This window comes from Phodopus roborovskii, unplaced genomic scaffold, assembly GCF_943737965.1.
Source record: "Phodopus roborovskii unplaced genomic scaffold, PHOROB, whole genome shotgun sequence".
Lineage (NCBI taxonomy): Eukaryota > Metazoa > Chordata > Mammalia > Rodentia > Cricetidae > Phodopus > Phodopus roborovskii.
The window spans coordinates 44617611-44642712 of NW_026126418.1; the positions used below are offsets into that span (position 1 = coordinate 44617611).

The 25102-nt window shown below is 41.2% G+C and overlaps 1 protein-coding gene across 1 annotated transcript; it reads right to left on the reverse strand.

Annotated features, from left to right (window-relative positions):
• Positions 1-983: 983 nt before the first annotated feature.
• Dapl1 (death associated protein like 1) lies at positions 984-24486 on the reverse strand. Its single transcript, XM_051184638.1, has 4 exons — positions 24360-24486; positions 13968-14055; positions 10785-10845; positions 984-1263 (listed from the first exon to the last, which is right to left on the reverse strand). The coding sequence occupies exons 1-4, from the start codon at positions 24415-24417 to the stop codon at positions 1150-1152; spliced, it is 321 nt and encodes a 106-aa protein (XP_051040595.1). The 5' UTR covers positions 24418-24486; the 3' UTR covers positions 984-1149.
• Positions 24487-25102: the final 616 nt, after the last annotated feature.

A 25102-nucleotide genomic window follows, 5' to 3' on the forward strand; every position in this document is an offset into this window, starting at 1 on the left:
TGTCAAATAACTCTTAGAGGGATCACATCTCAGATATCCTGCATATCAGATATTTACATTACAATTTATAACAATATCAAAACTACAGTTATGAAGTAGCAATGAAAATAATGTTGGGGGTCATCACAATATGAAGCTGTATTAAAGGGTCATAGCATTAAGAAGTTTGAGAACCACTGTCCTAAAGTGTGTTAATCGGAAAGATGATAGATGATGATGGGCAAAGTGTGGATCTCCTTCCTTAAGTAGAGAAAAGAGTCGTTTGGGATAGTATGATCAACAAAGGGGCAGAATGGGGGAAGATAGTGAATGATAGCCACTGTTGTGAAGTCCCCTATTATCATCCAAGGATAAGAAGGAGCTAGCCATGTGGTGGAGTGTTAGGGAAGCTATAACAGGCTTAGTGATAACAACACTTACTTTGTACCATACTTTAGAAGGTGCCCAGATCCAGTGCATTGTAGTATCACAGTCTCCTCAGTTTAGAGCATTGACCTTGGAGTTTATCAGCAATTTTCTACTAAAACAGTCTTTGGAGGAAAATATGCTTGTAATCAATTTGCCATCCATCTTTGATCCCTTGACAGAGAGTACTATGTAATCAATTTAATTATTTTCCGCTTTCCTCACCAAACCTCCAAAACAAACTATGTACTTACATGGGAAACTGAGATGAGCATTTTAGTTTTAGTGAAAATGTGACCATCCTAAGACAAACAAACTGAAAGATGTATTTCTCTCGTCTGCATAGAATTTTAGTTTTTGCAAAGCTCAGTGTGCTCCCCTCACCACCTTTGTCTGCAAGGAGAACTGAGAATGTGTGGAATAACTCAGAGTCAGTATCCAGGAAAAGAGCACTGACCCAGGGTAGTAGATGGAATGGTTATGTGTTCTGAATTCTTCTCTCACTCTACAGAATTACATATAGACTTCCTTCCAATAGGATCCTGATACATAACAAAAGGAGCAAGGAATGTACTGAATTTATAATTTTGGAAGCTTTATTATCTAAGTAAAAGGGAAGATACAAAAGTTGCTTTATTTACCAAGCAAGGGCAGCAGGTCTACACAGGAAGAATTGACCATTTTTGATGAGCTGTCAGATCATGGGAAGGTTGACCAGATGGCTGAATTTTACATCCTGGCCTATTATTTCCGAGGCTGTTGGATAATGTAGGCCCTCTTCAGTGGAATGACCTTCTCCAGAGCAGGTGTGGGTTTTTGATGTGCCGTGTGAACTGTTGCTGGAAATTTATGGTTGAACTAAAAGTGAAAGGGAAGAAGAAATAAGCATGTTGGGTCCCTTGGGTTATAAAATATTACAATACTAGAAAGCAATACAGTTGGTCAAGTCAGAGTTTTCTTTGCTTCTTTGTTGAGACCTTCCTTCATCTGTACTTCAGTCCTTAGCTCATGGAAGCCAGTGTGTGTTACACTGTTGTTTCCTTCATTGGTGTGTTTTTAACTTTTATAATTGTAAGAACATATGACATATATAAGTAAAAGTCTAGGTTAGCCTTGAACTCATGATCCTTCTGCCTCATCCTTCAAAGAGCTGGGATCAGAAGTGCCATTACACCAGGCTATATATTTGTTTTGAGGTCCCATTTTGAAAAACAGAAATGGTGACTCATATCTGTGCCAGTCAGTGATTCTAACACTAGTGAATGTAATACAGATCGTCATATTCTTTTTTTCTTTTTTTTTTGTTTTTGTTTTGTTTATTTGTTTGTTTTTTGAGACAGGGTTTCTCTTAGTGAATGTAATACAGGTCATCATATTCTTTTTTTGTTTTGTTTTTGTTTATGTGTTTGTTTTTTGAAACAGGGTTTCTCTTTATTGCTTTGGAGCCTGTCCTGGAATTAGCTCTGTAGACCAGGCTGGATTGGAACTCACAGAGATCCACTTGCCTCTGCCCGCCAAGTGCTAGGATTAACAGCATGTGCCACCAATGCCTGGACAGATTATTGTATACTAAGAAGAATATGGAGACATTAAGGAGAAGTTCTGAGGATGGGGAATTCCTTAATTATCAAACTATCAGGAAAAAGAGCCTCTGAAAGAAGTTAGTATTGATTTATTTATTATGGCAGTGCATTTCAAATAATGCCTGTTTTACCTGGTTCAAACTACACAGCTTGGTGAAGAACACTGAGGAGTAGCTTCCTAGCTACAGGTGAAAACAATTCTCAGTAGTCAGCTGAGAGGAGGTGCATCCAAATGAACACAAACTGTTGAAACTTTTTGATAGTAGGAGATATTCCTATCGACCAAAGATCCCATGGGATTTACATTCAGTGCAGCTTAAGATGGAGAGGCTTTCAGAGCTTGTGAGTGACTTGCACACCTTTCCTAGGAAGAGTTTGGACTCAGTGACCTTTGGGTCTGTTCAGTTTGGGGTTTCCCAGCTCATCAATATTCCCCCAAAGTACCTCAAGACATGGCTGTTAGCCAGCCAGTAAGTGGGGCCTTGGCTTGCTAGGCATTTAATTTATCACTATTGAATTTGAATGTCCTTGTTTTGACATTCAAACTAAATAAAAAGGGAGATAGACTGTTATGACTCTAAGTAGCACATTGTTTGACTGGGTTCTTATAAGCTAGGGAAAACATGTGCTTTCCATCTCTTCTCAAATACCCTGGGCTAAGCTACTGCCAACAGCAGTGACTTTCATGTGAAACTTGACTCTAAGAAGTCTCTTTTGGTCATCAAATGCACATGTACACACACACACACACTCTCTCTCTCTCTCTCTTCCTCTCTCTCTCTCTCTCTCAGACGGAGGGAGGGAGGAAAGGAGGAAGAGAGAGGGAGAGAGGACGAGAGAGGGGGGAGTGAGGGGGAGGAAATACAGGATAATGGAAAATTCTTAGTGATTTATTTATAAGTATTTTTCTAATTTGTCTTTTACAACGAGCAGATACAGTATATATTAATTAACCCCAAGGATGGTCCCCTGCTAACATTCCAGCAGAGGGGATCAAAACAATTTAATATTGGTTATAAGTGTTGCTTTAAAGTTTGAAAAAGAATGGGGAACTTATTTATTTATTTACTTTTTAGGTCAGAGCAATTATCATTAGTGTATATGTGTTTTTCAGTATGGTAAGGGAGAGTATTATGTTTGTTTTTTTTTTAACATTAGAGCCCAAAGGAAATTTCTGGGGTCACTGACTTTAGTGGTTTGTTTCCAGAGTGGGTGCTTTAGCTTCATCTAAAACAGATGGGTTATTTCAGGTGGACTTACACACACACACACACACACACACACACACACACACACACACACACAAATCACAGGCAGGAATGACAACCTGGCAAGTTACTGAAGGTCAAATGGGAAGCAAAGGGTGAAGAAGAAAATAAAAGGAACCTCTGCTAGAACTGTGGTCTGGGCAATGAGACAGAACAAGGAGGCCAAGACAGGGAAGTTGGCACAGGAAGGAGAAAGCCACAGTTGTCATTGTTCTTTAGGTGTGAGAAGAAGATGTGGAGGTGTGGAGCTAGGAAACGGGAAGGGAGGGACAGAGTCAGAGCACCTTGTTTCTTAGCTTAGCAGGAATCTGTTAGCAGCTGTGATCTGGATGATCTTAAAAAGCTTAAGGACTCCATTTTTGGGAGTCATTTTAGAAATTGCGGAAACATGTTATACAAAATTGACCATTCTATTTATAAAAGTTTTTCCAGTTCAATAACATTAAATATATTTGTGTTGTTGTACCATTGCCACTACTACTCATCTATGAAAATTGATCTCCAAACAGAAACTTGGTACCCATTAAACAATACTCCTTGTCTTAGTTGACCAAAAGCAACTTGGAAAGGAAAGGGTTTATTCATTATACACTTAAGGAGGAACTTAAGGAGGGCAGGAACCTGGAGGCGGGAGCTGATGCAGAGGCCATGGAAGAGTGCTGTTTACTGGCTTCTCCCTAAGCCTTGCTCAGCCTGCTTTATTATAGCACCTAGGACCACCAGGCCAGAGGTGGCACTGCCCACAGTGAGCTGGGCCCTCCCACATCAATCATCAATCAAGAAAACACACCACAGACCTATCTGGTGGGGGTATTTTCTCAACTGAGTTTCCTTCCCAAATGTCAAGTTGACATAAAACTAGCCAGCATGCTCCTCAATTCTTCCCCAAGTCCTTGGCAACCATGTTCTACTCTCTGTCTCTATGAACTTGACTATTCTAGATATCTCATATAAGTGTAATTCAGATAGTACATTCCTCTTTACTTACTTCAGTTAACATGATATATTCAAGGCCCATTCATGTGATAGTCCTTGTCAAATTTCCTTCCTTTAAAGGTGAACAATACTGCATTTTATACCACATTTTTCTTCTCCATTTTGGGCACAATCAACATTGTAAAAATGTCTGTTCAAGTTGCTGCTTTCAAGTTGTGTGTGTGTGTGTGTGGGCACACACACATATAGAAAAAAATTGTAAGATCATATATAATTTTATGTTTAATTATTTGAGAAATTTCTATGTTGCTTTCCATTGTGGTTGTATCACTTTTCATGACCATCAGCAATGAACAAATGTTAGGGATTATGTCTTGACTAATGCATTCAGGTGACCTTACAAAACAAAACCACAAAACCCCAAACACTGCTCAGCTGCTTTTTAGGAGGGCAGTGCCACACATTTGAGTGACTGGTCAGGTAGTCATAGGGTCCTGATGCAATTCACAAAGAGCCAAAGAATAAAATAAATATCAAGAAAATAAAAAACCCAGCTTAAAAATGGGTCAGGATAGTGACTGGGAGAAGGAAAATTGTTTCATCAATGGAGTGACACAGAGCATGTCAACCATATTGGTGGCAGGCCGCATGCCCAGGAGTAGTTGCCCAAAACAAATCAGACTCCATGAATTTTAGTGGCTTTTTTTTTCTTAAAGAGAGAAGGAAAATTAGGTTGGGTGTGTAGGGAGGGAGGAGAGGATCTGGGAGGAGTTAGGAGTCAGTGTTTGTTATAACAAATACATACAATATGAAATTCTTAAAAGATAAATTTTTAAAAGTAAAATAGATCTTGAGGAAAATTAGTTTAAAATTCTTAGAAATGGGGCAAGGGACTAAGAAGAGAGTTCTCAAAAGATGAAAATGCAAATGGCTGAGAAATATATGTATATGTATATATTGTTTTTCAAAACAGGGTTTCTCTATGTAATAACTCTGGCTGTCCTGGATCTCACAAAAATCCACCTGCCTCTGCCTCTTGAATGCTGGGATTAAAGGTGTGCCTTATTACTACCCATTGAGGAATATATTTTTAAAATGTTCAGTATTCTTAAGCCATCAGGGAAATGCAAGTCAAAGCTACTTTGAGATTTCATCTTACCCCAGTCAGAATGGCTAAGTTAAAAAACAAAAACAAAAAACAAACAAAACAACAACAACAAAAAAATGGCTGGGTTATGGTGATATAAAGGATCAAGAAGGAATAATGGAACAGGAAGAGTTAAATAGAATGGAAGATGGGAGGGCAGGGTAGAAGGGGGAAATTTAGAGGGGTAACTAACACTAAAGGCCTTTTGAAAAAGTTATATGACAACTTGATGATGGAGAGTCTTCTTAACACACACACACACACAAAGTGTTTAAGTAGAGTTATTCTGTAATGGGATGAGGGGAGTCAAAGCCCCTACTAGACATTACAGACTAGCAAATAAAAAGCCGAATGCCAAGAATGAGTAACCTATTTTAGGATTCTTAAACAGTGGGGTCCCATACACCCCCAAACATTGGGTATTGCCATTGCTCATGATTGTCCTCCAGAAGTTGACAGTAATACTCTGGTTGCTGAGGACACTATATGCCTGAGTCACAGAACATGCAGAAGTCAAAATGGTACTTACCTGGAAGCTTAATCACTTTTGGCTGACTAAGCTTTCATAATGCGTGAGGTTGATATATGTACTACTGGAGGAGAAAGTAAATATCAATCTTACCTGGCTGTAAACTCAGTGAGTTCCTATAATAATTGGCCTGGCAAGATATGCCCATGGATGTAATAGCAGTACAAATGTTAGTGGAATTACCACTAACATTGAATTAAAGGCCTTCTCCACAAGATGCAACCCATATCAGGCATTGTTATCAGAGTCAAAAGGTTAGATAGCTTATATATCCTAGGAGAGAATCTACTACTATTATTCTCATAAACAGACTTGGTATCAAAACAACTCCTAATGACTTAATGCTGTATCCGTAGATGAGTGCACCTCTCACCCTTATTAGAAAAGCTCCTCTCTTCAGTCCAGTGATTAACAGAGACCCACAACCAGTCAAGGTGCAGAGAAAAGAGACTACAGAATGCTCAGTCCTAACTGAGAGATCTATATCACACCCCCTCTTCCCAAGGCTCAGGGATCATCATGAAAGAAGGGGAGGAAAACCTATAAATAAGCCACAGGTGGAGGGTGATTACAGCAAAACAGTGATTCTCAGACACAACAGGGCAGTCAGACTTGTGAGGTCACAGCAATGTGAGAGTATGTATAAGATTTGTACAAGACCAAGCCAGAACATGAATCCTAGCATGGATGGGGAGGCAGACCTAAACACCTGGAGAGCTTTTGGCAATTGATAGCTGCTGGAAGGAGAGTCAGTTTTCTCTAAGAGTGTTGTCTCTGGTAGGTCAGCCATGCTCTAAGGGATGGGTCTACACTCAAGAGTGTCTAGGAATTACAAATTGGACTCAAAGGACTAAAAAAAAAAAAAAAAAAGACACAAAATTGGGTGGGTGGGTTGGGAGGTGGGGAGGATCTTTGAGGGGTTGGGGAAGACGGGTGAATGTGATCAAAATGGATTGTATGAAGTTCTCAAAGAATTAACATGACTGGTATTAAAATAAAAACAAGACAAAGCAATTGTTATATACTAAAAGTGTGTAGGTTTGGGGGAGGGTCAACACCAGATTATTGTGACAACTTTTAATAATACAAAGATAGAAGAGTTACTTTCTCTTGGTCACACCCTGTCCCTGTCAGCAGGAGCTCTCTGATATAGAAGTGTTGTAGTTGTGGACAGACAGTCTTTGAAGAGGCTTGCAGCCAGGTGTGGAAGGCACACCTGTAATCCCAGCATTTGGGTGGTGGTATCAGGAGGACTACAGTCTGAGGCTAGCCTGGCCTACAGGAGACCATAAATAAAATAGCCCGTTTGCAAGGGCAGGGTCTTTGTTATAGATTATTGTCATTGGAGGTACTGAAATTATATTTTCAAAACTAAACTGGAAACAAATAGAAGTCAGTTTCTGGAATACGGTCTATAACAATCTATATTTTAGTCTAGTATCTTATCTTGGCAAAATTCTAGAGTCTTAACCATTGGTCACTGTATACATGACAGTGTTAGTGGAATAGAACTTGTTTCTTGTCTGAGTCACTAAGATAACAGTCCCTAACAGAACAGAAGAGGAAGAATTCAAGGTTGAGTTGTGTGTGTGTATGTTGTGTGTGTGTGTGTTTCCTGTGTGTATCTCTGTGTGGGTTCTTTCTCATGACTTCATTACATACCGAACATGAAAAACACATCAAGAGAAATTCCTGTGTTGAGAATTTTTGCTTCTTGTAGACATCTGTGAGTTCAAAATCCCTATTTTTAGTTTCAGGGAAGACAGCATAAGAAGTGTGATCAAAGTTTGTCTGCTTGGAGTTCTGAGGCAAACTCTAGATGGAAAGAGATCCAGGGCAGGTTCGGCTTTGGAGCCTGAAGTGTGGTGGTCTGAGCGGATGCCAGCTCATTCATTCATCTTCCTCGGCTGTTAAGTTCCAACCCCAATGTTGGCTCTTACATTCCCACACCTTGTTAAGCAAAGCACTTAAAGCAATACACACACTCCACATCAGTGACATTCAAGGGCACTCCTATGGAGATGTTAATCTGCAGAACAAGAGGAACCCTCCTAATGTCACAGATGCCTTTGATGGTTTTCTTTCCTAGAATCCCATTTCACAGGCTGCTGGGCAACTTTGGCCAGTGGGTGACCGAACACCAGGCAATTTGGAAAATGTCACTGAACTTTAATTAGACTCCAGTATCACACCTCTACGTAACATAAACATTATTGATGTTTAACCAGATATCTTTGTGTGCAAACACAACTTAGTATCTTTTCCCCTCTGTCTTAAAAAGAAAAAAAATTTAAAGCACACTAGCAACCATAAACCTGGGCTAGAGAGATGGCTCAGCTGTTAAAGACTAGGCTCGCAACCAAAAATATAGGAGAAACCATAAACCTTTGAGGAACTATGTGACATCTCAAAAGTCAAATTGCCTTTGCAAGAGTCTGGTGGAAGTTAGTCATGACTGGATCTCTCAAATGTTAGCACAGAGAGCATCCAGGGTACACGATGCCTTTTCTACAGTGACATTAGGTTACATACGCAGTCACTGAACAATGCAAATATTCTGTGTAGGGATGGAGAGGTGGGAAGGACCGGTGGAAGAGGCAGAGAAGGAGGAGAAGCAGGGAGGGAAAAAAGAAAGAAGTCTATATGGGAAACAGCAGGAGGAGAATGCTCTTGGACTGCTTCTCACCTAAATTAACCCAGTTCCAGCCCTCTGGGAGAGTGTTTTCAATCTCCCAAGTCTTAAACCCTAGGTTGGTAGACAAATGACTGAATGGTTGTTGAAGCCCTATAGGAAGTGGACATCTTAGACTATCACAGTCCCAACATCAAGATCAGAAATATGGGTTCTTGGGACTTAACATAACTAACTGAAAGCAGGCAAGAATGTTAGCAAATACAAAAAATACGCTCCTCAATTGTGCTACTGTAATTCTTCTGACCAATTGTTGGGTTTTCATGATAATGCATAGTGTGGGTGAAGAACCACTTTAATACAAGGGAAAACATCAAAAGAGGTATAGATCTCTAAAGTAGACCAGGCTGGCCTTGAACTCATGGAGATCCACCTGCCTCTGCCTCCCAAGTCCTTTTTTCAAAAATTATTTATTTTATTTTATGCACATTGGTGTTTTGCCTGCATGAATATCCTTATGAAGGTATTGGAATCCCTGGAACAGGAGTTAGAGACAGTTGTGAGTTGCCCTGTGGGTGCTAGGAATTGAACCCGGGTCCTCTGGAAAAGCAGTCAGTGCTCTTAACCACTGTGCTATCTCTCCAGCCCTTAAATTTTATTCTTATGTACCTTATGTGCGGAATGCAATGGAAGACAAAAAGGTAACTGCCTCAAAAAGGGATAGGTGGACTCTGACACCCTCCACTGGTCTTCTTGGACATATACATATGACCACACACACACACACACACACACACACACACACACACCACAGATATATAAACACAGGAATACAGACATACAGAAAGACAGACACACACACAGATACATATACATAGTCACAGGCAGGCAGACAGACACACACAGACACAACTCTAGAGTGGAGCTAATGCTCCCCAGATCCTGCTTTTGGCAACACAGTACTTCAAAGCATGGCCCCTTGGCACACTAATACTGCTTAGTAGGCAGCTTAGTAGGCAGCAGGCTCCTGCTGAAGTCCTCTTTCAACCCAAAAGGCCAGGGCCTCTGGGACATTCTCTGCTGTTGTGAATCTTTTTCCGAGATTTCTACCAGTCAAGCAACTGATGCAGATCTCAGGAAGGGAGGCAAGGGTTGACCCACATCAGAGCATGGAGCAGGCCCACTCAGTCCTCTAAAGGGATTTTATTCTGCATTGCTTATGATCTCCACTTTTTTCTCTTTATCCTGCGAGCGTGTGTGTGCTCCTACTCTGTGTTGGGCTCTATCTTTCCTGTTTAGCTTCTGGGTGTGCAATAAACTTCTAGGCCTTCCCCCTGCTGACCTGTCTACTGGTTTATTTCAGGCTAAATGCCGATTCTCAGAGTGTAGGAGACACTTACAACTCCCTTACAACCCCAAGTCTTTGTCAAACAGGGCAGCTCTATCCTGTTCCTTCAATTAGTGGGTGAGTAGAGCAAAGAGAGTGGCCCTCTTTATCACTCTTAGGATAAATGCAGTTGCTTCCTGAAAATAGAACAAGGGCACATAATGTTTACCTACAGAGTTTGGTGGGGAAGGGGAGCAGTGTTTGGGGAGATACACATCGATGGACAGATGGATGGATGAAGGACAGATGGACAGGGATGGGGATGGGAGCAACCACAGAGCCCTAAGCTCCAAATTGCTGTTTGCCCAATATGACTTTTTTGAGCTGTTTGGGCTACTTGGGAGCAATTCAAACTCTGCAAGGAAAAATCGTATCGGTCACTCTCTTTATAAACGTCATTTTCTAGATAAACCCAGCTGGTATCTGGCTGCTTTCAGCTCCCAATCACTCAGCCGTCCCCTACCCACCACAGTCACAAATCAAGTATTTCCTATGGAGATGCTGAGGTCGGAGGGAGGCCAGAAATGGCTGGAGTCTGGACACATGCTCTGTCTTTTATAAAAAAAATATTCCAGACTCTGAGAAATATCTGGGAGGGCAAGCAAAAGCTCTGCACACTCGGCTTTATGGTTCTCACTTTATCCCATACCGTGTTCTGAAATGATTTATTAATAGACACCTTAGGGATTCGGAGGAAACAGCTCTTCTCATTTAAACTATTTCATGTTTCTCTAACTGAGAATAGATCGATCTCTTTCACAAGGACATCAAAGTCATGGGCTGGAAAAAAAAAAAAAAAATCTCAGTTCCTCGCCTGCCAGCTCACACCAGCCGCTTGACGCACTGGGTAAATACAGAGTCAGGAGTGCTGTGTGAATCATCTCATGGGTGGCTCACCTTGTCCAGTGTGTCATTCAGAGCATCCAGCATCTGTATTTTGGCAGCGTTTGTGATGGCACTGTGAAGACAAAAAGGAACTTTAAATAAGATCCAGAGCTCAGTGGTTGGTAGAGTGTGTACCTGGCAACCACAAGACCCTAGATTCAACCCCCAGGACCACCCACAGAAGTTACTTATTGGGTTGGGGAATGTTTCAGTCAGGAAAGTACCTGAAGTAGAGAAAGGCTTGCTGGCCAGCCAGCAGAGCCTATTTGGTGGCTCAGGGCAATAAGGAAGCCTGTTATTAAGAAGGCAAATTGTTTCTGAGGGACAATACCTGTAGCTGTCCTCTGGTCTCTACATGTGTATACACACAAACACACACACAGACACAAATTACACACACACACACACACACACACACAGAGTCACACTCACACAAACACACAGTTTGTGTTTTTCAAAACATATCTGCCAGAGAGGCTAAATGATTCCTGTAGGTTTTTGCTGTGCTCAGCAACACCTAGAGAACAACATCTGCCCCCCATGGACACATGTGCTACACCAAGCTTTGTAAACCAAGTTGCTACTATAATTGATTTTTATCTTTTCATTGGAATATAATATACATGCATAAAGTGCACATATTATAAGCATATAATTCATGGTTTCATAAACCCAAAACACTTGGCAAATCAGTGACCTTCCTTGAGACAAAGCCCCATAAGCCACCAGTTCTGTCTTTGGATTTCAAACAAGAAGCTGTCAATAGCATGCATTCTCTTGTGTCTACTTTCTTTCTCTCTGACCAAGCTATATTTCAGAACCAAGTCCACAGTTCGGGGTCTTAAATGAACTCTGTGCTTTGTATCTATTTTTCTGGGTGGTTTGTGTTGGTTGCTAGAAGCTGTTAGAGTTTATACTGATGATTGTGAGAGAAGTGTCCCCTGTGATTTTAAAAATGTTCTGTAGCTGGGTGGTGGGACACCTGCCTTTATTTCCAGTACTCAGGAGGCTGTGGCAGATCTCTGAGTTTGGTCTATAGGAAAGCCAGAGCTACACAGAGAAACCCTGTCTCAAAACAAAACAAACAACAACAAAAATACCATACAATAAAAATAACTAAAAACTGTTCTGTAAGAAGCGATTGTCGTGAAAGTAGAACTGGAAGAGTCTAGGCTCACAGGGGAGGATTCACAGTGCAGGGGAGTGTACTGGCCCATCATGAGTTCTCAGACATTGACTTTTCCAAATTCCCAGCCATTCTGTAAGTGACAGGGCTTTTGAAACCTGAATCTGACCCTGGAAGGTGGGCATCAGGGAGAGTGATCTCATTGTTTAAGTTCTCTAGTCATCTCTTGTCACCTTGCTGTGACTACTAGCAAATACCCTCTGGTCACCTGATCACCACCTCACTACTCTTTAACCATCTCCTGCCCACAGCGCCCAGCTGAACTTAGAGTTAATAGGAAGCTCCTGATTCTCCAAAGTGCAGGTAAATCAATGACTTTCCCATTGCCTGCCTGGTAGCTGGTATAATGGCAAACTGGGCATACTTAAGAACAAGACAGCAGGCTTACCGACTAAACCATCATCCGAGTCATTGCAGACTGTTACTATTTCCTGTAGTGATATTTTATTTATGATCTAACAAATAAACCTTGCCTGAAGATCAGAATGCAGAGCTAACTAGTTAGCCACACCTAGTTAAGAGATAAGCCACTAGTTAGTGTTGTAGAATAGTATTTTAAGGTGTGTTGCTTTTGTTTATGTTCTGGAACATTTGTTTGATGATGCAAAGATGTGTTTGATTACATAAAATTCACCTGTGGTTGGGAGGCTGGGTCAACAGCTAGCTGACAGGAAGTTGTAGGGAGGAGCCAGGTGGAGAAGGGCTTGTAAGGAAGGGCGAGAAAAAAACTCGAGGACTTCTTGGGAGACACGAAGAGGTGAGCTGCTGGGAATCAGGATTTTACCTCAACCTTTAAATCTTGAATTCTTTGGTGGGACAGAGATTTAAAAGAGTTGGCGCCTGAGGGAACAGAATTCCTTCCGGATTTGGCCCTTGAGGCCTAGGCGCTGGAGCAGCGGAGCGGCTGTTACTGAATAGGTTAGCCTCAGCTCAAAATGCAAAACAATTAAAAATGAAAAACAAGTTACACACACAGACACACAGACAGACAGACAGACAGACACACACACACACACACACACACACACACACACACACACACCCTAATAATTTGTTATGGAAGGGACAAAGAAATTACAGTCTGTTGCCCTCTACATTCACCAAGACATAAGCATCCTTTTATCAACTTTTGAATGACTCATTCATGCTCCATGGAAACCAATCTCTGAAGCATCCCTCACTAGGCTACTTGGAGAATAAGGTCAATGTGTTAATCTCTTTTCCAAGTGCACTCATTTTCCTTAAGCAAGTCTTTGGTACATCTGTGTGTTGGATACACCAACTCATACCTCTAACTTTAAAATGCCAAGGTCTTGGTAGAAGAAGCAGAGAGGAAAACAGAACCAGTATTGGTAGATCACTGAGGGAAGTCAGGACAGAAAATCAGGCAAGGCAGGAACCTGGAGACAGGGACTAAAGCAGAGGCTGTGTATTGGCTCATTCCTCCTGGCACTGCCCATGGTGAGCTGGGCCATCCCATATCGATTATCAATCAAGAAAATGCTCCACAGGCTTGCTTACAGGCATTGGTCAGGGACATTTTCTCTAATGCTTTTCCTCTTTGCAAATGACTCTAGCCTGTGTTAAGTTGACATAAAACTAGCCAGCACATAGTGGCTATTATTTACTTAAACAAGTGAATGATGATTTAAAAATTTTTGTTTGTTTGTTTTTTAATTTCGGGGGATTTCCTTATCACAGAGCATGTTATGAAAAGGCAGGATAACTTGCAGTATTTTACAGAGTGACCTGAAAATTAAGATGAATGGATGAGCATCGGGGTGGGATGCATTTAGGACCACTTTAGGAGGCGGCTGGGTGGCTACAGAGAGGGAGAATGGGTAGTGTGGAATGGGGGAAACACTCCAGCTGGTATCCCAGAACCAAGATTCATCATGATGCTCCCCTCCACCCAAGCCTGGCTGCCTCCCCTGAAGTTCTTGGGGCCTTGAATTGTCCCCGAATAACTTCTCATAATGTCTCCAGGCATAACTATACAAGATCCTTACCTTGTTTTCTCCAGTCCTGCTTTTTTGGTGTGTCTTTCCAAAACGCCCATTTCTTGTTTTTTGGAAATTCGCATTCCTCCAGCTTTCACTGGAAACAAGCACCAGCATGCACGTCAGAACAGCTTTGTTTTCCAGACAAGACTCCCATCTAACCAGAGTTTCCAAATTTACATAGGAAAAAAACCCTTTTATCTAAACAACAGAATAAAAGAAAAATAAAATCTAAGGAAGTCAGGGCAGGGAGGGGGAAGGTCTGGGGTTTGCTGTTTTCTGCTCAGAGAGGTGAAATCAAGGTTGAAAAAGGCATAAGGTCACGCCTTAGTCTTAGGAAGAATAACAACACACTCCCTTAGGCATCTAGCTGAAAAGCATTTTTTTTTTTTCTGTTGTTATCAAACCAAATTACATTCTTCAAGATAGCAACCCATAATTACAAGGTGACCCTCTGTTTCCCCGAAAGATTAAAGCTTTTGCATGGCTTGCACTTTTGTTTTTACAACCGAAACTCAAATGCCAGATTCTGAGAGGTAGAGCCAAACTTCAGGGTGCTAACACACATTTCTTTCAAACAAAGGGCTTTGAATTCCAGGGTACCTTCATCTCAGACCCCTAAACCTCCCCCAAACCTCTGTGTTGGCTGAGTGCCGAGGTTCTAATGAGTAATTAAACTGTATTAATAGTCATGCCATTCAAGAGTTCAATTAGTTTTAATTAGGCTACAGATGACCTAAAAGCAATTCAAGTGTTTAACAATGTCAGCTGAAATCAGCTTTGGAGAACTTCAGACTGCAAGTTAAAACAGATACTTTCCTCTTTTCCCAGAAAAATCACACATCTAAAACGTGACAAGCTCAAATGAGAGGTGGCTACATGGACGGACGTTGATTTGTTTGAACCTGATAATTCTTTTTATGGAAGTTCTTGAAAAGTAATTCCAATAAGGTAAGAAGTAAAGAAATCCTATTTCTCAAGCCTTTGTGCTCGGACTTCATCACTGTTCTTGTAAATATTATTACTTGAGTCTTTTGATGGGGCATGTGCAGAAGGCATGCAATAGAGAAACATGAAAAGACTTGTGAGTCCCTCCCACTACCCCTTTTCAGCATGCAGAAGTCTCCCCAGACACTGCTAAATTCCTAGGTTCCTAGTCTTCACCCACAGATGTTACACACATTATTTGTTTTAAGTGGTAGAAAAAGATGCTAACTGTTCTGTATCTGGTTATCTCCCCTATCCCCCCACCTTAACCATACATTTTATAGACTATACTACAGTTCTCTATCTTCATCTGTCTTCTTATCCTCCTCATCCCCCCTGTCCCCCCTCCGCACCAAGAGAAGGTTTACTGTCCTGGAACAAGCTCTGTAGCCAGGCTGGCCTAGAACTCACAGAGATTCCCCTGCTTCTGCCTCCAGAGTGCTGGATCAAAGACATATGCCACCACCACCCAGTGTGTCTTTTTTTTTTTTAAATACGTGTTTTGCAATCCCATTAGGAAAACCTTCTGTGTTTATTTAGCGTCTCATGTGTTTCTCATTCATAAACAAAGCTGCAATGAATATCCTTTTTATACATAACTTCACACTAGCACATGACTATCTGTGGGATGCATTTCTAGAAGTGACTTTGCTAGGTGCGTTTGGAATTTTGTAAAATCTTGTTGAATTGGTCCTCGAAGAGGTTACACTAGCTCACAACCTCATCAGTTACCATGGCAACAATTGTTTCCCCGGACAATGAGCTATAAAATGTTTTTATCAACTAGTAAGCCAAAAAAGGAGAACTATAAGAGGCACGGAGAAACTGCCTTGCGTCCGGGTAAGTAACTGGAAGCAGGATGGAAACCCAGCAAGCATCCCTGCCTTCGTTTTGTGCTGTTGTCTTCATTTGGGTCACCTGCTTTATGCCTAGGTGTTAGAGATGAGGGAGGAGGCAGATGGCTTGGTGGGGAAAGAAAATGACCTCATAGTACCCTTCCTGATTCTTCTTGTGTTTAAACCTAAAGCTTGGGCTGGGACTAGAGACATGGATCGGTACTTAAGAGTGCTTGCTGCTCTTGAAGAGAACTGGCTTGGTTCCCAGCACCCATGCTAGCTCAGTCAGCTCCAGGGGCTCTCACACCCTTTTCTGGCCACACACACACACACACACACACACACACACACACACACACACACACGTCTTAAGGTTATATGTCAGGACCTGGTAGACGAAGTTGGGGTCCCTGGACTCCTTTGTTTGTTCCTTTTCCTAGTGCACATGGCTCAAATTTCCTCTCTGTTTTTGTCACTGCTCATGTCCTTAACTGGCATCTTGGGGGAAAATGGCCAAGATGGCTTCTTGGGGCTGCCAGAGTCAAGGCTTTTTGTCCCCAAACTCCTGGTTACAGTATCTCATTGCTTTAATTTGCATTTCATTTTTTTTGTTATTGCAGCTTAAGCTTGCTTTGAAGGGTATTTGTGGTTTCTTTTCTATGAGCTCTTCATAGTTTTTGTCCAACTCCCCTTCCCACTGAACTACTAGTCCTTTCTTCATCTTTTTCTTACTGAATGTTAGGAACAGTTTGTGAAATGCAAATTGCAAGTACAAAGTAATTAATTGTACCAGTTACTGGTACAATTTTTGTTTTTTACTTATTGATAACACCAGTCCACTGCAAACATATAGACTTGTCAATCCTGTATGGATTTGTAAGGAATTGTGATTCCTTACAGATAATACTCAGCTGTCTTCTAGAAGCTCAGAGGTTTCATCTTGTAAAACGAGCCTCTGGCTATATATACTTATGTCCTTGGTCCCTTAATGATCTATTTGATGCAAGTCATATGGGACAGGCAGGTTTGTCTTGCTTTGTTTTGAGGCTGTTGAGACTGGATTTTGCTGTGAACTAGGTCTCCCTGTGTAGCCCAAACTGCCCTCAGTCTCCCAGTCCTCCTGCCTTTGCTACCTTTGGGGTGCAGTTACAGGCATGCACCACACACCTGGTTTGATGTAAGGGTTTTCTTTTTTTATGATCAAAATATTGATCTTAGACATGTATGTATATATGCATACACACACACACACACACACTCACACACACACACACTGTTGTCTTAGGTTTCTATTGCTGTGAAGAGACACCATGGCCACAGCAACTCTCATAAAGAAAACATTTCATTGGGGTGGCTTGCTGTAGCAAGTTTTTTCGTCAGGACTGCCAGTTCACAAACAATGACACAGAGACTTATATTAATTATGAAAGCTTAGACGGACTTAGCTTAAGGTTATCCCGCTAGCTCTTATAACTTAAATTAACCCATTTATATTTACCTTTATTCTGCCACATGGAATTACCTCTCTTCCATCTTGAACTTCCTGTTTCTTTTCTGTGTCTTGATATCTAATCTTTTTTCTTTCCAGAGTTCTGTCTCTCTGCCTGGAAGTCCCACCTATACTCTTCTGTCTAGCTATTGGCCATTCAGATTTTTATCACACCAATCACAGCAATACATCTTTACAGTGTAAAACATCCCACAACAGCTCGCTTACAGTTTCAGAGGTTCAGCCTATTATTGTCACGACAGGGAGCACGGCAGCGTGAAGGCAGGCATGGTGCTGGAGCTGAGAGCGCTATATCTTGCAGGCAACGGGGAGTCAACTGACTGTCACACTGCAGGGAAGCTTGAGCAAAAGAGACCACAAAGCCTGCCCCCACAGTGATGCATTTTCTCCAACAAGGCCACACGTCCTGATAGTGTCACTCCCTTTGGGGGCCACCTTTTTCAAACCATTGTATGTATTATGTATGTATACACACACACACAAATTTGGGAGTACACAAGAGTGTGTCAGAACATGCACATCTATGACTATTTCTGAACTTTTTGTTCAGGTAATTTGTACAGATATTACTATATTTGTAGTTGAAGCATTATAGTATACTATAATATTTGACAGTTCATCTTGTTACATTTTATTTAAAGAATTTTACTATCCATTGTTTATTTTTTTATACGAACTTAAAAAGTTTGTCAATTTCCTATAAATTCTTGTTGATAGATTTAAAAATTTTTTAACGTATAAGATTTTTTATTTTAAGATAACAGTATTACTGTGTATCCCAGTTGCCTTGAACTTGTGACTCTCCTACATTAGCCTCCTGAAAACTGACATTATAGATGTGCTCCACAACACCCAAGTAAATTTATGGATTTTTTTTTTAAAAGGGGGAAATTCATGTCATTATACCCTGGTGTCTCTGTATTTGAGAATATGCCTTGTTTTCTATTGTTCATCTCTTTTGAGTCCCTTGAAAATTTTTCAGACAAATTTTGTCCATTTATGATTAGGTTCACCCTTTATAAGCATTTTATTTTTGTTGATACTGCTATTGTAAATCAGGTCTATTCCTCATGGCTAAACTAAGAACTTGAAGCTGAAAAAATTAACCGAATATCAGTAAGTTTATCATAATTGTTTTTTTTTGTTTTTTTTAATATATTGATAACTTTGCAGAAATAACAAAGTGTCTCCCCCTGACCCTCCAGACAGGGTTTCTCTGTATTGTTTTGGAGCCTGTCCTGGAACTCGCTTTGTAGACCAGGCTGGCCTTGAACTCACAGAGATCCACCTGTCTCTGACTTCCAAGTGTTGGGATTAAAGGTATGTGTCACTAACGCCTGGCTATCATAACTGATTTTTATAGTTAAGATGTAGTGAATTCTATTATTGTTTATTATAATTTCCTTTAAATTCTCTTAGCTTTCCTAGGCAAAAAATATAATTTACAAAGAATAATATATCTCCTTTATCTTTGCCTTTTTGACTTTTAAAAACTTGTGTTTCCTTATTAAACATAATATATTCTTCAGTTGACCTTCTCTTCCTACATATCTATCATTTTGAATACATATACACATTATGAATTTTTCCATCACATTTAAGGAATATCCTATTATCATTACATATTATTCTATTATTTGAGTAGATATTAGACTTCAACAAGTGCTTTTCAACATTTATGAATATGGTCATATGAGATTTTTCCTTTATGTGGTTCATTAGATCATTGTTTTGGGCAATGTTTAGTTTATTTGGAAGGACTCTGAGAGTCTCCAAAGCACAGTGACCAGAGAGAGAGAGAGAGAGAGAGAGAGAGAGAGAGAGAGAGAGAGAGAGAGAAGTGAGTTTTACAGGAGGAGCTGTGGAATCCAGAAAGATCACTAGGGGGAAGAAAGGGTACCATTACCAAAAGGTACCATGACACTGAAGGGCCATGTGTCATGTTGGGGATTATGAGAGTATTGAGGAGGTGCTGTGCATCTCCATTCCCCAAAGCCATAAGACTATGATTTGCCTGTGGTTTGAGTTTGTACTCCAAGGGTTGACGACCTAGGAAACTGGTCTTCAGTGTGATGATTTGGAGAGGAAATGATAAGTGGGTTTGGCCTCCTGGGAGATCCTTAGGGTAGTTGGGAGTGGCCCTTGAATGGGATACAGAGGCCCCAGTCAACCTTCCTCTTGCGTCCTATGGGTGATTCTAGCTCTGTTATGCATGTAGTCTTGCCTTCTACCATAAAGTCCTCACCAGAGAGCCAATTTCCACAACTGGGAGCTAACTAAACCCATTTCATTCATAAAGTTAGCCTGTCTGAAGAATAGACTAATAAAGAGACTATGAGCTAAATATCTAGTTTTCTTTCAGACTTGATTTCCATAGCCCTCAAAGGGGAATAAGTCCCACTGTTCAGAGGTATTCTTGAGAGTAAGGATACATAAACCAGACTAGAAAGATACTCAGTGGTTAAGGATGCAAGCCTCATAACTTGAGTTCCATCACCCCTTCCCACATGGTGAAAAGAGAGAACTGACTCTCCATGTATGTGTGTGCTGGTGGGGGCTGGGGGATGCACCACCTATACATATACATAAATATAAAAAATTAAAGCTGGGAATACTTAAAAACAAAAAGATTTGCAAACCTTTGGTGCATGGTAGGCACTTGATAATTAGTTGTTATTCTCATTTAGATTTAGGCTAGGTTGCTCCAGAAGGGGAGGGGAGGGTGAATATCAAGTAAGAAAAGTTTCAGAACAGTTTGTATTAGTCACTGCAAAGTGCATTGGTGGTACAATGGTCAGTGCAGGTTTGTCTGCCATGAGCATCCTAGGAGAATCCTGAGGAACTTAGCAGAGAGCGAGTCACCCGGTCATTGTCAATGAGGCCCTTACTGTCATCCTAACCCTTCTACTGTGAAAAGAATAGCCATCACTTGCCTCACTTTGGAAAGGGTATAAACACTTAACGGAGCTAAACAACAAAGGATATTTAAAAAGCCCACACTGTGGCAGTTCTTCATTTTTAAGAATAAAGCAAAGACATTTGGGGAAGCTAGTTTTGATTGGCAAGACAGAAAATAGTCCTATCCTGTGGGTGGATGCACTGGTTTATAGAGGAAGGCTCTCCAAACTTGGGGTGAATGAACCAGTTGGAACCAGTTTATGGGAGGGTCATGTTCAAAGCTCTGCTGGGAACACTGGTCTCACAGGTTCTAGACAAAACACACTATAGCTCTGGACAATCCCCCTGGCCTGTTTTCTTGATGCCTCGTATGGCTGGAGGGTCTTCCCAAGGAGCCACTGCGTCTAGATCAACCCTTTCAAAACTTATATGTACCCCCACTTCAGCTTCATATTTTTACTGTATTTTCTCAAGAATATTCATGTAAACAAACTAACTGCAATTCAACAAAGCAAAATGTGAATGGGTTTGTTATCTTAATAGATCATAAATACAAACTTGAATACAAACAAAGTAAGATTTTCAGGACTTTCAGTGAGTAAAATGAACTAGAATGTACAGAAGTATAAAGTGGTTTCTTTTGGGTTGTTTCACTAGAAAACCTATGTTGGTGCAGGAGGATTGAAATTTTCCCTTCCTGTCTTGGATTAGAGCTGAGTTCTTATGGTAGATTTTGTGGTTTGTATGTTTTCAAAGATAGATCTTAGAGTTTCAAATTATATGTAATTTCCAGTTAAGATCCTCCCCCCCCCCCCCCCAGTATTTGGTAGAGAGTAGTCAAGACAAAAACCAGCCTGTAAAGAAAATGAACCCCTTCCCTTCCCTAGACCATGGGGAATATGGAAACAGAAGCAAGAAAACACGAAATTTGTCCAAACTCTGCTTTAGGCTGAAAACTCACTTGAAGATCCAATGAAGAGGCCGACACTTACAGACTGCTCAAGGTACAGTCATGGTTGACTTGTCAGTGAATTTTCAGTGGCCAATCAAGATCCCTGAAAAATTCTTAAGAGAAGGGGCTTTTTAGAGCAAGAAAATTTTGCTCTAAAATCTTGTTACATAGCTAGTTATTTTCCAGTCTCAGGGCTGTGTGGCCTTAACGGAGTGTCTTAGCCTCTCTGACTTATAGTTTGCTCCTCAGTGAGGCTTCTCTGTAGGGTGGCTGCCATGTCTGGAAATTGACTCTGAGTGAATGGCAGCTTCCCTTGTAGTCATACGCTCCCTTCTCCACCATGTTTTCGGTAATGGATTTCATACACTTCCCTTCTAACCCTAACCCAGATCTGTCCCTCCTACTCTGTACAACAAGTTAAACAACTGGGCTGAGAAAAATCAAGACTTTGTTTTGTTTAGTTTTCATGTCTTTTTAAAGTTTTTTTTTCTTTTTTCTGGAGGGTGGGGTAGAGGGGTGGGGACGACAGAATCTCACTATGTAGATTCCCAGCTGGCCTGGAATTTTCTTTGTAGACCAGGCTGTCCTTGAATGCACAGATATCTGCCTGCCTCTGCCTCCTGAGTTCTGGGACTAAAGGTGTATGCCACTGTACCTGGCTTACTTTTATTGTTCTAATAGAATATCTTTTATGTATTCTTTGAAAAAAGATGTAGTATATCTTATACACACCTTCAACTATTACAGCCTTTTCATGTGTATATGTCATTATAGTGTGCTCTTCACTAACCTAGGCCATCCCCTCCATTTTGCTTGTTTTAAGTGACACTGGTCCTTAGGCAGTTATGGTCACCTCTGGGGTTCTTCTTGATAACCCTTCCTCATAAACTTCCCTGTTTTTCTCACAAGCCAGAAAATACCTGTTACGATTCACAGCTGACCATCTGCACATTTCTGATTCCTTTGGCTTAAGTCAGTTTAAAATGTGCAGGATGGATATGATCTAAGGAGCTTTTGTTAGTCTTCATATAGTCTTCCTACTCATCAAGTGTTTGGCACCCCTGGACCGCTTTCTACTCACAGAACTTTGGTATTACTGTCCCTGTAGTAGGGTTCTTATAAACAAACAAACAAAAAAAAAAAAAAAAAAAAAAAAAAAAGCAGGAAACTCCAAGTTATGCTGCCTGCTGCCTAGAGCCCAGGCTACTCCATGGTTAGCCTTGTCTTGTTTCAGGTTGCAGGTGTAAAAGCAAGGCTAACAGTGGTGTGATATATTACACTAAAACACGCATGTAAAGCGCTCAGCACACATGCACAGGGTGGGGGAGTTATGGCTGGCTGACTTCTCAATGGCTTCATTCATAACTATGCTGGCAAGCACTAGTGTCTTTTCCTATTGCAATTGTTTTCTGTCTGGACTACCGCAGCAGGTGCCAGTGAGGCTCCCACATCTGGGTGGGTGCCTTGGAGTCCAGAAGGATCATCCTGCATTCTGCTGACTACAGTGGGTTTTACCAGGCCCGTGTTTTAAAGGGGTCCACATTCAAGTGTCTACTCCTTACATTCACTGTCTCTCTCATCCACACAATAGCCCTGCCAGATTGATGTTATTTATTGTCCCCTTTCCCAGGTAAGAAAACTGAGGCTCTGAGACGTAGATTAAAAGTTAAGTTCAAACCCTGATCTGTCAGGTTCTGTCATATCTTACCTTCCCACCGTATGGCATTAGCTTCCTGCTGTCAGACATCTGTATTTTGCTTCTAAATATCAGATGAAAATTTAATGGAATTTCTGGCATCTTATTAATTTTGTTCCATAAATAAAAATTTGCATCATTGCAAACTGGTTCAGACTTAAAAAATATGGGGAACCAGCTGAAGGGTGAAGCTCCTTTGTTCTCTTGAGCTCAGTGGGGGAAGCAAGCCTGCCTGCATCTCCATTCCAATTATCCCAAACCTCTTATCTGCAGTGTCACAGTTCATAATAATTCATTGTCATGCCAGAGGCATTGTGACATGCTTGATGGAGTCATGGTGTGCTATGTACACAGAGTAATTAGCAATCATTAGTGATGGGGACAGGAAGTTCCTGGTGGTATTGTTCAAACTTGCACTTTTTAAATTGACTTACGCCAAAGGAATCATTTGTTTAAGTTTAACTTTGTGCATAAATGTACTGTAGCAAATCAGAATTTTTTTTAAAGCTGGATCATTTTCTGAAAAATTGGAGTGGAGGTAGCAGGAGGGGAACGGTGCATTTCTTTTCATTGGTGCATTTCTTTTCATCTGTGCAATATATGAGTTCCTCTTCTAACAACTGTTTATATAGCTCCCCATTTGTTGGCATCAATACCTTTAAATTTTTAATGTTAAAAATTGCTAAATTTGACTACAAGTGTAGAATGTCAGTAGACTGACAAAGGAGATTGGACATGGTGTCTAGAATAAGCCAGAAAATGTTAGTTGTACTGGGCTGCCTTCCAGAATGCACTGGGTCTCTATCAGATCCCCACCCTGTCAATGACAAGCTTGTGCCTGTCATCCTGCCTGGGGCTCAGGGGCCTCAACTTCCTTTTAGAGGTAATACAGAATTATACAAATAACTGGATTTGTAAATGGAAACAGGCAAGCACAAAGCAGTCAAGCGCTTGAGATGTCAGGAGAAAAGGACAGCGGTTGAAAGAATGTAAAACTGACTAAAGATAGGCCTGTTCATGCTAGCCAAGCTATATAAACATAAGCCTAGTTACAGGAGAACCAGTGCCTGTAGTCCACAGAGTTGATGTGAATAGCATGGAATTTAAAAAACGGGAGATACTCTGGATGTCGGAGCCCTTCCAGTCCCTGGGTGTTTATCAAAAAGTGCTCTTCAGTTTGTGGGCTCATACTGTTGCCCAGTCCCAAAGACTCCAGAAGCAGAAATGGGGCACTGTTCTCCTCACGGAGTCAGTATTAAGTCAGCTAACCATGGGTGTAAAAACTGAGTGTGAGAGGTGGAAAAACGAGTAGGGCTCCCCAAGGTGGTAACTTACTCAGGTGAGGGTATGTCCCAGCTAATCCATAGCCTCAGAGGAGCTTGGGTTGCTGCAAGTTAAAGCAACAGTTGTGGGGTGACAACCTTGGCTCTACTGATCTGGGAGGATGAATGCAGGCAAGGTAGCCATTGCAGCCATGGGGAAACCAGGTCAGGGAGCCAGGTCAGGTGGGGGGGGGACCTACCTGCTGGAGGATGCCGCCCTTTCAGCGGGGACAGCGGGACTTGCACATCATTTGCCATAGTGCCTCTGTGCCAGTGCCTTGCTGGTGCTCTGGAGGCTGAATGCCAGTTGTAGCTGCCTCACCTAACTTCACTAAGGCTTTATAGCTGCAGGGGGCGGGGCCCTTTGAGGGCATTGCTGAGCAACAACTGGGCTTGTCACTCAGTTGCCCTGGAACCTGAATCTCCTTGGCAAGCCTTCTTCTCTTACTTTGATCTGAGAAAGCAAGGGAGATGTCTATAGAACAGAGGAAGCTCTGAGGAGAAAGCAGAGGAGATACAGTAACGTCAACCGTTCTCTCCAGTAAGTGTGAGGTTCTGTCATACACAGGCAGGACACGATGGACAAGATAGGGTCTTTGCTTCACAATACCCGTGATCTTTCCAAGTGACAATTACAAGTAAGCAATATGCCTTTTGGAGGGCTTCCCAGTGATGGGCATTTATACTAAGAAAATAATTGCAGGTGTGGACAGAGGCTTCTGTACAAGTATATTGATTATATATTTCTTCTCTTATTTTGTTTTGCTTTGAAGGGAATTAATATAAATATCACGCAAACAGAGCCTTAGCTAAACTAAGATGTGGCCAAGAGAATGCTATGCAGTGCATATTTCAAATTGTGTTTTAAGTAATATTTAGTGATGAAAAAATATTAGTGATGATGCAGTAGAATGGTAGTCTAGAAAACTGATAACGTCCATAT

Excerpts from the sequence above, each read along its gene's own strand:
- Dapl1 (XM_051184638.1), bottom strand. The coding sequence starts at position 24,417 with ATGGCAAATGATGTGCAAGTCCCGCTGTCCCCGCTGAAAGGGCGGCAT. Across the intron at positions 14,056-24,359 it reads AGGGCGGCATCCTCCAGCAG|TGAAAGCTGGAGGAATGCGA; the intron begins GTAGGTCCCCCC and ends GCTTGTTTCCAG. Across the intron at positions 10,846-13,967 it reads GCAGGACTGGAGAAAACAAG|TGCCATCACAAACGCTGCCA; the intron begins GTAAGGATCTTG and ends TTGTCTTCACAG.